General features: G+C 40.7%; 1 protein-coding gene across 1 annotated transcript in view; it reads left to right on the top strand.

Moving 5' to 3' along the window:
- The window catches only part of RPGR (retinitis pigmentosa GTPase regulator), a 72,662-nt gene extending 61,326 nt beyond the window's left edge, over positions 1-11,336 (top strand). Inside the window, exons 10-14 of the mRNA XM_018553506.1 lie at positions 936-1,106; positions 5,223-5,397; positions 6,681-6,784; positions 7,892-7,951; positions 9,225-11,336. Coding sequence (XP_018409008.1) covers positions 936-1,106; positions 5,223-5,397; positions 6,681-6,784; positions 7,892-7,951; positions 9,225-11,336 — 2,622 coding nt within the window. The remainder of the gene's footprint in view (positions 1-935; positions 1,107-5,222; positions 5,398-6,680; positions 6,785-7,891; positions 7,952-9,224) is intronic.
- The last annotated feature ends 678 nt before the right edge of the window (positions 11,337-12,014 follow it).

The following is a 12,014-nucleotide window of genomic DNA, read 5'->3' as shown; positions in this document are numbered from 1 at the left end:
AGAGAACATAGATGTGTAACGTATTGATCTTCTTCTTTTTTTTTTTTATCCCTTAAAGCAACATTAAACCTTCAGTATTTTTTCATCTTTTTATTAATGGTTTCCAGACTTGCTATACAAATATGTTCCTTTATTGTTTAGTGTTTTTACTGTCCTTGTTATCAAGTGGTATCCAGACTATTAGGTGTGTGGGGTGTGTGTCTCGTAGGGGTGGCTTCATCAGCTAGCTGACTGCTGTGGAGGCACCCGTACGTGCATGGTCATGGCCATGGCTGCACCTAGCTGTGTGCGTGTCCATAGAGGCACACACAGAGCGCGTCCAGCCACACCTCCACCTTGCAGTTACAGCTTGACTGACAACAGCAGGAACTTATGGCTCTTCTGCCCTCTGTACCCTCCCCCCGCAACCAGTAGGGTCGGGGAAACCCGAGTGTCTTCAAGGTCGTAGCGGAGGAGATGAGCGACTGCAGGTGTGGGGGGGTTTGGGTGTTAGGAGAGTGCCGGGTGTTTACCTTATTGCACAGAATGCATTAAGGCAAAAAAACACCCAGCCTTTAATACTACTTTAAATTACATGAATGAATGGTTAGCTTTCTTGCTGTGCAGTGCTAGGATCCCAGGTTTAATTCCTTCAAAGTACACTAGCTACATTGAGTTTGTATGTTCTTGCTCTGTTTGTGTAGACGTCCTTCAAGTGTTCTGGTTTTTTTTCCCAGCAACCTACTAGAAGGTTAAATTGCTGCCACGTAAATTGGTCCTAGTGTGTGCATGATTGTGATGGGGACATAAGCCTGTGAACTCTTTTATGGCAGAGATTGAAGCCAATGGTTTGTTGTTCTCTATATAGCACTAAGGAATATGTCTACATGACGTCAATGATCAGAATACATAAATTACCATTATTGTTTTAAATCCTATTGTGTTTTCTGTTGCAGGTGGCATGTGGTGGTTGTCATATGCTTGTCTTTGCTACACCAAGACCTAAAGAATCTGAAACTGTCATTGTTGATGAGATAAAAGAAAATTATTTAATGGTAAATGGAGAAGGGGACAGATCCACAACATTGCAGAGATGTCCCTCTGCACGGGTTAGGCGAAGAGAAAAGGTATATCATTCAAGTGATTCCATGATTTTTTTGTTACATACAGTACACTATACAGCCATAATTATGTAGACACCTGACCATCACACCTACACTATTACACCAAAAGATACGGGGACTCCCCCCCCTAAATTACTAATATCAGTTGTCTCTATTGAAGGGTACTGCTAATGCTACAGCATCCAAATACATTGTAGACAATTGTGTGCTTCCAACCATGCAGCAAAAGTTTGGGAAATGCCCTTTTCTGTTTTAGCAAAACTGTACCCCTATGCACAAAGCTAGGTCCATAAATAAATGGTGTAGTGTGAAAGAATTTGAGTAGCCTGCACAGAGCCCTGACCTCAGCTCTATGGAATACCTTTGGGATGAATGGGAATGCCATTCGTTTGGCTACTCTTATTGTCAACCTAGACTTCACAAATTCTCTTTGGCTAAATCGGCACAAATTTCCACCGATGCACTCCAAAACGTTGTGGTAAGCTTTCCCAGAAGAGTGGAGGATGTTACAGCAGGAAAATGGGTGGGGGCATCTCCAGAATAATGCCCATGTTTGGAATGGGCTGTCCAACATGCTTATAACCTTTTTCATGGTAGTCAGTAAAAGCACATCTCCTGGCTCCTAAAATTCCAGTAGACTGGCTGGCTCTAAAATTCCATGTTGTAGAAAACCTATAAATTAATATATTTAGATGCATGCTTGGAGTGCTCCTGTAAATAAATCTGTTTGGAAGGAGTTTTGCAATAAACTAAGACTACAGGGAATCTCCTCATATTTTATTGATAAGCCCGCCACCAAGTCAGCTCGTGAATTGTGGTTTAATGACTTTTAGATTATACTGAAGCTCGTAAAATGTAATCTTTTTTTCTCTTGGTAAATTGATTTTTGAATATTTTGTTATAATCCATGTTCTACACCTGCTAATTACTCCTGTCACTTGCACAAAATGAAAGAAAGGTGAGATCCATAAGTCATTTTTTGTCTGTCGTGTCAATGATTTGTACATTCCTTATGATAACCTGTTAATGTAAGAGTGATAAATGGTCAGAGGTATTCCATTTGCCATTCCTTTGAGAAGGGCAGATGTAAGCAAGACAAGGTTGTCTTTAGCAAGAAGAAACGTGGATCCCCGCCTGATCGCAAGAGCTTCAGTTTCTCAGATTTGTACAGCGGTCACTTGGCCTTCTGTTCATACATACAAGTTCTATAAGATTGACGTGTTTGCATCTGCTAATGCCAGTTTTGGGTGGGAAGGTTTTGCAGGCTGCAATATGATTGTGTGTCTTTTTTGTCTTAAGCGTAGTTTGTAATTCTCCTGGCACACCCCTTTGGTGATATCCTAGTGGTTCCATATCTGTGATCTTTGGTGTGTCCATCAAAAAACAGAAAAGAAAATTAGGATTTTTGTACTCGTAAAATCTGTTCATCTGCGTTTATTCAAGTACCCTGCCCCATACTCTGAGTATGTTTGTCCCTTGCTTATTTTGGAGAAAGTATTTACCTAACATCCCACTCCTGCAGGAGCCACTGTAGCCCAGTGGTTCCACAGCTATGAACCTCACTGCGTCTTCAGTGAGCGCAGAAATATGGATTTTTATAGTAAGTGTAAAATCCTATTTTTTATTCATACCTGAATTTGACCTGCTATGAATCTCCTGTAATCCTCTGTAAAGCAGAATTCAAACTGGTAGAGGGAAAAACAGCACTAGAAGCCAGTCAGTTGTGCTGCAGTGCTTATGTGCTAACAGGGAACATGCTGATTGGAGGAAAGAGTGAAGTGACCAAAACTTGAGTTGATCGGTGTGCTGCAATTCAGTTTACTGTACAGTCAAAGTCCGGGGGAGGGACAAGACCTGTAACTGAAAAGGCTAAAGACTTAAAGAGACCATCCCAGGAGAGATTAATGGACTCTTATGTTATCTGAATCCTTGACCCAGAACAAGTATAAAGATAAGTAGCGATGACACTTTATTGAGGCTCATTTACAGCATGCCTGTTTCAGGACGGTGACTGAAACATACTAAAGTCAGACAATGCAGGTATCTAGCATTTTTAGTAGGGATGCACCAAAATTTCGGTTGTCGAAACATATCGGCAAAATGCCGAAAGTACATTTTTGTTTTTGGCCGAAATTGTGGTGCATCCCTAGTATCTGTCCTCCTCGCTGGGCACTGCTCTGTGTCCCCCTCTGCCACAGAGCAGCATTTAGCAGGGAGGAGAGAAACTGTCAGCCGACCAGCCTCCTGTGACAGCAAATAGCAAATCAGGATGGAGACCAGTGTGGGGGAGGAGACGGCTATCACAGGAGGCCAAACTCTTCTCCTGCACTACCCCGCTCGGCCTCCTGTGACCAGGCAGATCAGGATGGAGAGTGGTGTGGGGAGGAGACAGCTGTCACAGGAGGCTGAGTTGGTGTTGCGGGGGAGGAGTCGGCTATCAGCTGTGTTAGAGGAGGCTGAGCTCTCATCCCCGCACTGCCATCTCAGCCTCTTGTGACAGCCAAAGGAGTCAGGATGGAGAACAAATGATCGTTGAGTGTTTGTAAATAATTGAGGACATAGTATGTTTACTGTGTCCCCAATTATGAATGAACAGGAAGTGCTCTACATCACTTCCTGTTCATAATTTTGGACATAGTAACTGATACTATATCCACAGTTTATGAATTGACAGAAGCATTGAGTATATAGCGGCTTTCTGTTAATTCATAATAGAGGCTGCTTAATATGAGATTGAGCACTCTGTGTCCTCCAATTTTTTTTTTCTATTTCAAAAGGGAAATATCAGGGGTCTGTTCAGACTAGGCATGTACCGATACTTAGTATTTGGGCAGGTATTCGTACTCGCCCAAATACTCTGATACCTTCTCCCATACCAGAACTTCCGGTCAGCTGAAGATTTCCTCTGACTGGCAGTGCTGTAGGGGAACATGAAGCCAGCTTCCCATGCGATCAGGAAGCTGGGCGATGAGTAATGACCCACCTCTTGACTTCCCGATCACCCGGGAAGCCTGCTCCATGCCAATGGAAGCATCTGTGTCGGTATAATGTATCGGCGAGTACCGAAAGCAAAGTATCGGTACTCGTACACAATACTGAAAAAACTGTATCATTGCATCCCTTGTTCAGACCCCTGATATTTCCCCAGACCCCCAACAGTAAAGTAAAATAAATAAAAATATATATTGTTTTTTAAAAAGGTTGAAAAGATTTTTTTTCTGGTTTCCACCTGACGACAATTTTTTTTAATTTTTGGTCTCGGTCTGAAAATTCAATTTTTGGTGCATCTCTAATTATTAGAATTAGGACTGAAATGGCAATCCTCATGCTTCTCTCATTACAGCATCACTGCAGCAGAGAAAATCAGGTTTCCTGCCAGATCGGGCTGTGCTGTATAGCAGAGCTGTGTAAACCTCAGGACTAGATGGACAGAGATACAAATTCTCTGGCACATAAAACTGCTTCCCTATATGTATTTCATCTGTGTATTTAGCTTTAAGAAAAAGGCATCCTAAATATCACAAAACTCTGTTAGTTCCGTGTAATGTATTCTAAAATCGAATGTAACAAAGTTATTTTTATACTATGGTCCCACAATCCCTTGCTCAGCAGAAATAGAATAATTGTGGGGGAGTTATGTGATTTGACCAAACCAGGTTTTATTGTATTGCAGAGTCCTTCCCATCTATATGCATTTAGGGACTAGCTGCTTTGGGGAATACCTTCAGACAGAGGAAAGAAGAGTTCAAAGAGAACCTCAGCTTTGTAATTATGCTTATTTGCTGTCTAGTTTGGAATCCGCAAACGCGGGAAACTGCAATAGAATATAGGAATGTCATTCTTATGGCTAGCAGTGTAACAAGTGTGTGTGTATGACAGGAGTGGCTGGATAGATATTTGGCAGGTGAAATGGGTTTCTACTGTGTAATTAGCTGTTCGTCTAATCTTTCACATCTGCAACGAGTTGTAAGTATGTATTTTTCACAAACAAATCCAGTTTATGCTATAACCACTCTGATATAGTTAGTTATGTCGCACAGCATTTCTCATCATGTTGATATATCTTCATAGCTCTGTACCTGAAACAATGTAACTGTATGCGTTTCCTTTTTATTTAAGAAACAGACACCTGATCAGATCCGTGATTTGACTCGTACATTACCACCGTTAAAGGGCAATTTCCTGGAATCATCCTTGCCTGTTCCTAGCAAAACTGTTCCACCAGGTCTTCTCAAAGTAAGGCAAGCCAGTACTGAATCAAGTGCCAACAGCTCATCAGCAGTGTCGAAGTCTGGTAAGTCTTCGCTTTCATTTTATTTCAAGTATCTCCCATTTTTCCTTTTCCAAAACTCTTTATTTGTTTAGATTAATTATAAAACATTAACATATAAACAACCGTCTTAAAAAAAAACAATACACTGCTTGGAAAAGACTGGTTGCAGGGAGTATGTCCATTCCTACTTTTATAGTTGATAATTAATTTCTGATGTTTAGGTTTTCCATTATTTTAACATTTCTCTGAAGTTTCCAACTTAAAAAATGGAGGGGAAAAAAGAGGTCACATGACATCCTTAGTCTTTTTATCTTGTGGAAGGAGCCAGGTGGAGCCAGCACTTTACTGCAGTAACGCTTATTCAGCGGTAACTACCTTAATGTGAGCATTAGAAGACCGTAAACCAGACGCTGTGTGCGTCCATGTGTTTGCAGTCTAGATCTCTGTTCATATTAATTACTGCTCCTGTATAAGTGGATAATACAGCACACATTATCAGCTAATACAAAAGGGAACATAGCAAGTCAATTGTACTGAAAAAACACTTTAGTTTGCAGACTGGGCAGCCTCTGAAGTAACTCTTTCTTATTCATATTAAACTGGCTCTAATATTAAACTGGCTCTAAAGAAGTGGCATGCACTACATGGGAATAGGACACAGCGGCTGTGAGTTTCCCCCCCCCCCCCACCCCCCCTTCCTAAAGCCCAGGGGCATGTCAAAGATAGCCTAAGATAGCCATTGGGTCTTGCGGGAGACTTGGATTCTGCAGACAGTGGGTTATAGGTTATACAATGCCTATGATGAAATTTAGGCACACAGTGAGAAGGTGAGGAATGTACAGAACAACACAGTTGCTCCACCAACCAGAGGCAAGAGCAGATGGAAGAGAAACCTGTGAACCTTGAGTTCCTCTTTAAAGGGAACTCCTTTATTAAAGTTATATACAGCGGTCTGTATAAAGTGCAAGCCCCAGAAGAGACTAAAGATATCTGCAACAACCCTCTGATGCCGTACTGCCAATAAGAATGCGCAGAAGGCCGAAAGGGTGGTCAAACGTCATAACTTTCAGCTAGTTAGAATGGCCAGGGACCGTTGCAAGTATTTGCAGCCACTTCTAGTTGACCTGTATCATATACTTGTGCAGCATTTTTTTAAATGACAGGTTTTCCTAAATCAAATGAATAATGGCCATTTGCAAAATATCTTAAAAATCTTCAGTTTTTTGGTAAGCTTTATGATATTGTATAGTTATTTCAATTCCTATTAATCATGTTCCACTACTTTTTTTCTTTTTTGTGCAAAGATGAAAAAGGTCAGAAGGACTTGGTGAAAAGTTTTTCTGCAGGCGATGACTCTGATAATGTGAGCCGACAAAGTTTTGGGGATGCATCGGATATTTTGAACATGGTACGTATGCTGAAAGAATTGCTGATGTGGTTTACATTTTTCAATAAGGATAAAACTGAACTAATACACGTAGATTATAGGTGGTTTTTGTAATGTCTTTTTTAATCATTATGACTTTGTTAGTGTAGCTTTTATAAATGCCAATGGTGCATTGCACGTTGTGGGGATCAGGGGGGAAACAGGCATCAGAAATAAAGTCTTATCAAATCAAAGTCTGCTGTATTTTAAGCCAAAATAAAGAAAGGGGCTTTTTGGGGCAAAAGGTGACAACAAAAGGGGTTATCTTCAGCAAAAACACAAAACCACAAATAAGTCCCAACAGAAGCGAACAACTCTGTGCTTCTCAAAAACGGCCCTCCTGCTTCCTAGCAGCTACAGAGAGCCTCACTCCTCTGTCTTCATTCCAAATTTCCTCTCTCTGGGAGTTCACCTAACTTTAAAAGACAGGTCTAAAGGAAAAATACCCGTCCTCCCAAATTAACTCCCTATTAGCACTGCCCCAGGCTGACTCCCTGCAACATATTCTCTTGGAATAAGTTAATCTTTTTGGCTGTTAAATTCAGATCATTTTATATAATGTTACTTTATATAAACCTTGACCCCTTTAGATATTTGAGTTCATTTTCTAATATATCACAGTATTTCAGTTCAGGTTCAAATGACCCTCCTTGTCAGTATTATTAAATGGGTTTTGCAAAGCAGAATATAAATGCCATTTTTTTTTATTGAGCTCTTAATGAAGTAACATATATTAACTAGCATACTTTCGGTTTTGGAGCTGAGAAAAGATATATTGTATATCGAGCCACTGAGTTAAGGCCATGTATTTTCTGCTAGTTCACCAAGGAATGGCAATATATCTTCGGCAGGGCTAGCAATATGCTTAATAGTATAGTATTGTACTTTAGTTTAATTTGTAATAGGGGCACATTTATAACATTCTCATGTACTCATCACCCAAGACCAAAAACTGCTTTGTCTTCTTTAGATATACATATTTTTAGATAACATGTTTATATGTGTCTTTAGAGTTGCTTCATCTTTTCTTATTAGGTTAAATGTATAACAGCATGTAATGTTAAATTATTTTTTGTGTCTATATTTTAGACCCATGCTATAAGCACAACACACGGTGGTGGTACTTTTTCTCCAGTTCAGAAAAAAAAGGTAGGTGACGTTCTTCCTTTAAAATACATGCCTTCAGGTTTTAGAATTTTGTGAATAATAAAGGTTGTAAAAATAATGGTAACAATCCTTTGTTTTGTATTTTCTAATAGTTAAAGTTAGGGATGCACTGATACCGGTTTTTCGGTATTGAGTACGATTACCGATACTTATATTTCGGTACTCGTTAATACCAAGTACCGATACCGGTATTTCCGGTAGTATGGAGCCGTCTGCCCGGGCAATCGGGAAGCCAGGAAGGCTTCTTGATTGCCTGGGAAGCCGACTCTATTCTGATTGGCCGGGAAGCAGACAGCCCAGCGCTCTCATTTAGAAATCCTGCGCAGTAGCAGGCTGAGCGCCGATCACGTGAGCGCTGTGCAGTGTGCACACAGGAGACGGCAGATCTGGCCGAGGGACTGGTACGTTAAAGAATGTTTAGGATCTATGTGAGGGGAAATTAGGTGCCTACAGGGTGGGGGTCATGTCGGTATATTATCAGATTTGTTTGCCCGGCTCGACACTGACTGGCTGTGAAGCCGGCTTCCCGGCCAATCGGCATCGAGCCGGCCAAACAGCATGGAGCCAGCTTCCCAGCTCAATCTTTCCTCACGGCACTTTATCGGGAAAGGTATCCGAGCATTTGGGCGAGTACGAGTACTCGCCCAAATACTTGGTATCTCGGCACCGATACTAGTATCGGTGCATCCCTAGTTAGTCATAATTTACTTCCTCTTCTTTAGGAGCCCTATTGAATCCCTAGCATTACTTCCGTTATCTGTTAGCTGCTTATTTGTAAAACTAGAAAAGGAAAAATTCTGATGCCATCCGGGGAATCGGATTTCTGCCTTTACTTATCTATCTGCACTGTAAAAATTAAAGTAAGGAATTTTTCTGGTTCCCAGGTAGAATGTAAGCATATTTTATTTTCTTCTAATTTGATGTGCATTTTTAGTTTTGTTAAAAAAATGTTCAAGCAACCTGAGAATTGCAATAGAAATGCTTGGAGTACCATGCCCACTGTAAGCATATATTATGGCAATGTTAAAAATTAATGGACTTCTCCAATTTCTCCAGTTTTGGGGTTGTTCACCATTTGTATGTAAATTGTCAGTTTTTTTGCTTGTCACCTCTGTTTTCCCCTACTTGTGTTATTTTCTTTCTTTTTCTTTGTCTCATTTTTTTTCTAGCATGTTGCTTGTTTTTGCATGTTGTTTTATCCTTTCTTACTCTTTCCATTCTTTCTTCATTGTTTTGCCTCTCTCTGGTGGAGTAGAAGAACATAAAAAATGTGCAACTGAAATCTGATGGTAAGGTCAAGACGAAGGAGGGTAGCAGATCTCTTTCATCACTGCCTTTGCAGAACAAGTCAATCAGTTCCAACAGTGAGGAATCTGAAATTACTAGTGCAGAGGCACAAGCACAGACTTTTAAAAAAAGTATCCAAGATAAATTTCGAAAAGCCTCAGAAGCTGGCAAATCAAAGTATGTTGCCAGTCAAGAGCAGTTAAGTTCATTGGAAAAAGATAGTTTAGAGAAGGAAGCCAATGTAAGCCTTTCTGAGATCCAAAGGAAAATGAAGAAGCAAAAATCAAAGAATAGTATGGAAGATATGACAAAGAGTAAGGCTGGTGCTACATCATTTGTAGCTAGTGAATCAGATAGCATAGCAAAATTTAAAAAAAAGCATTATGATAAGACCCCCAGAATCATCCGTGTCCAAAGCCATGAAAGCATTAGTGGGCAGCAAATGGTTGGTAGTAGAAATGGGTACAACTTTGTTAGTAAAGCTGAGAATACTTCATCTTCTACTTCAAGCTCAGACAATTTGACACATCAGAAATTTAGAACGGATGTTACTTTTATAAAAGATATTTCAAGCCATCATAGTGGAAGTGAAACGCTATTGAATGGTAAAAAATCTAAGGCTGACAGAGTAGAGTGTTTTAAGACAGAAGAGCATAGTGGTAGTAGCACTAAGAAGTCAAAAGAACATGGAAAACCTACATACTTTAGCAAGAAAAAAGAAGGTAAAATACTTATTGTTAAGCAAAAAGAAAGTGTAATAGATTCTGTCTGGCAAAATAACAAGATGACAGGATCAAGCGAGAAGGAAGAAGACAGTGAAAGTGGGGATACAGTAAGCTGTAGAGAAAAGAAAAATAAAGAAATGGGTCAGACTGAAGAGGATGTCAGTGAAGAAGATGAAACAAATTTAGAAAAAGAGGAAGGTGACGCTCCTGTAGTGGAAGTAGCAGAAGAGGTGGAAGATGGGGAAGAAGAAAGAGTGGATAAAGGGAAGGGGAAAGAGGAAGTAGAAGACACAGATGAAGCAGAAGAGGATGCAGGTATTGATGAAGTTGGAAAAGATGAAGACGCCGACGAGTTGGAAGATGATAATGAAGAAGAAGAAGAAGCAGAAGAAGCAGAGGAGGGGAAAAATGCAGTAGTGGAAAAGGAGGAAAATTCAGAAAAAGTAGAAGGGGACGATGAGGAGACTGAAGAAGGGGAAGATGAGGAGGAGACTGAAGAAGGGGAAGATGAGGAGGAAGCTGAGGCAGAAGGGGAAGGTGAGGAAGGGGAAGATGAGGAAGCAGAAGAAGGGGAAGATGAGGAAGCAGAAGAAGGGGAAGATGAGGAAGCAGAAGAAGGGCAAGATGAGGAGGAAGGGGAAGATGAGCAGGAGGAGGAAGCAGAAAGTGAAGAACACGAGAAGGGAGAGGGGGATGGCAATGAAGAGGAGGAGGATGGAGAGGAGGAAGAAGAGGAGGAGGGAGAGGAAGAAGAGGAGGAGGGAGAGGAAGAAGAGGAGGAGGGAGAGGAAGAAGAGGAGGAGGGAGAGGAAGAAGAGGAGGAGGGAGAGGAAGAGGAGGAGGAGGGAGAGGAAGAGGAGGAGGAGGGAGAGGAAGAGGAGGAGGAGGGAGAGGAAGAAGAGGAGGAGGAGGAGGGAGAGGAGGAGGAGGAGGAGGGAGAGGAAGAAGAAGAGGAGGAGGAGGAGGGAGAAGAAGAAGAAGAGGAGGAGGAGGGAGAGGAAGAAGAGGAGGAGGAGGGAGAAGAAGAAGAGGAGGAGGAGGGAGAGGAAGAAGAGGAGGAGGGAGAGGAAGAGGAGGAGGAGGGAGAAGATGATAATGCAAAAAAAGACGAAGACAAAAAATCTGAAAAAGTAAAAAGGGAGGGGATGGAAAAGAAGGCTAATGAGAAAATAAATCAATCCGGCAAATCTGCTAAACGAACCGAGAAGCAAAATAAAAATGTAAAAAATATTAAGAAACATGAACTTAAGGAATATGAATCTACAAAATCTGAAAAGAGTGCAAAACTAAAGAATCTGGACTCTTCCACCCATTTTTGGGACAGTATTTTACCAGAATATTTGACACTAAAGTAATCTTAAGTTATTTTTCCATTTGGTAAGTTGACTTGTTCCAAAATCAAAGTGACTATCATAAACCTACTTGAATGCAAAGTGTATGGTGAACAAGGTTAAAAGTAGACAGGCTACCAAATCTAAATAAAAATGTAGACATAACGTATCAAATATAATTATGCAAAGCATATTAATTTTAGGGGCTTGTGATAACTGCAGATATTTGAGGTAAAGTTGTCTTAAGTGAAATATGACAATCAGATAAAGTTTGGGCCCTGTAGGGCTTTTGTAGTCAGTAGTATTTTTTCTATAGAGACTTCTGTGCTCGATTACTCTAAAGAAAACTGGGTGTTCCTCCTTACAGCTGCTCATTTACATTGGCTGCATGAGCCTGCATTAATCTCATTCAAATATGTGAAGCGGCGCTGTCACCCAACGCAACAAACAAACATGTGCAAAAACCCAATATAACAGTGAACAATATTTCTGTGAAAAAAATATTCAAATTCAATCTTCTTATCAATCTCTTTCCATGCAAAATTGGTTTAAAGATTATACACAAAAAAATCTCAAGAGTCGACAGAGTGACACGCAAAGAAAGACTAAGAATTAGGGAAGCACCGATACCAGTTCAGATACCAATGCCGATACTTGGCATTTTCACGAGAACTACCAGGGTTGCAGCGGGGACATGGCTCT

Source organism: Nanorana parkeri, unplaced genomic scaffold, assembly GCF_000935625.1.
Source record: "Nanorana parkeri isolate BGI_ZX_2015 unplaced genomic scaffold, ASM93562v1 scaffold122, whole genome shotgun sequence".
In the NCBI taxonomy this organism is placed as follows: Eukaryota; Metazoa; Chordata; class Amphibia; order Anura; family Dicroglossidae; genus Nanorana; species Nanorana parkeri.
This window is presented reverse-complemented; position numbering and strand designations above follow the sequence as displayed.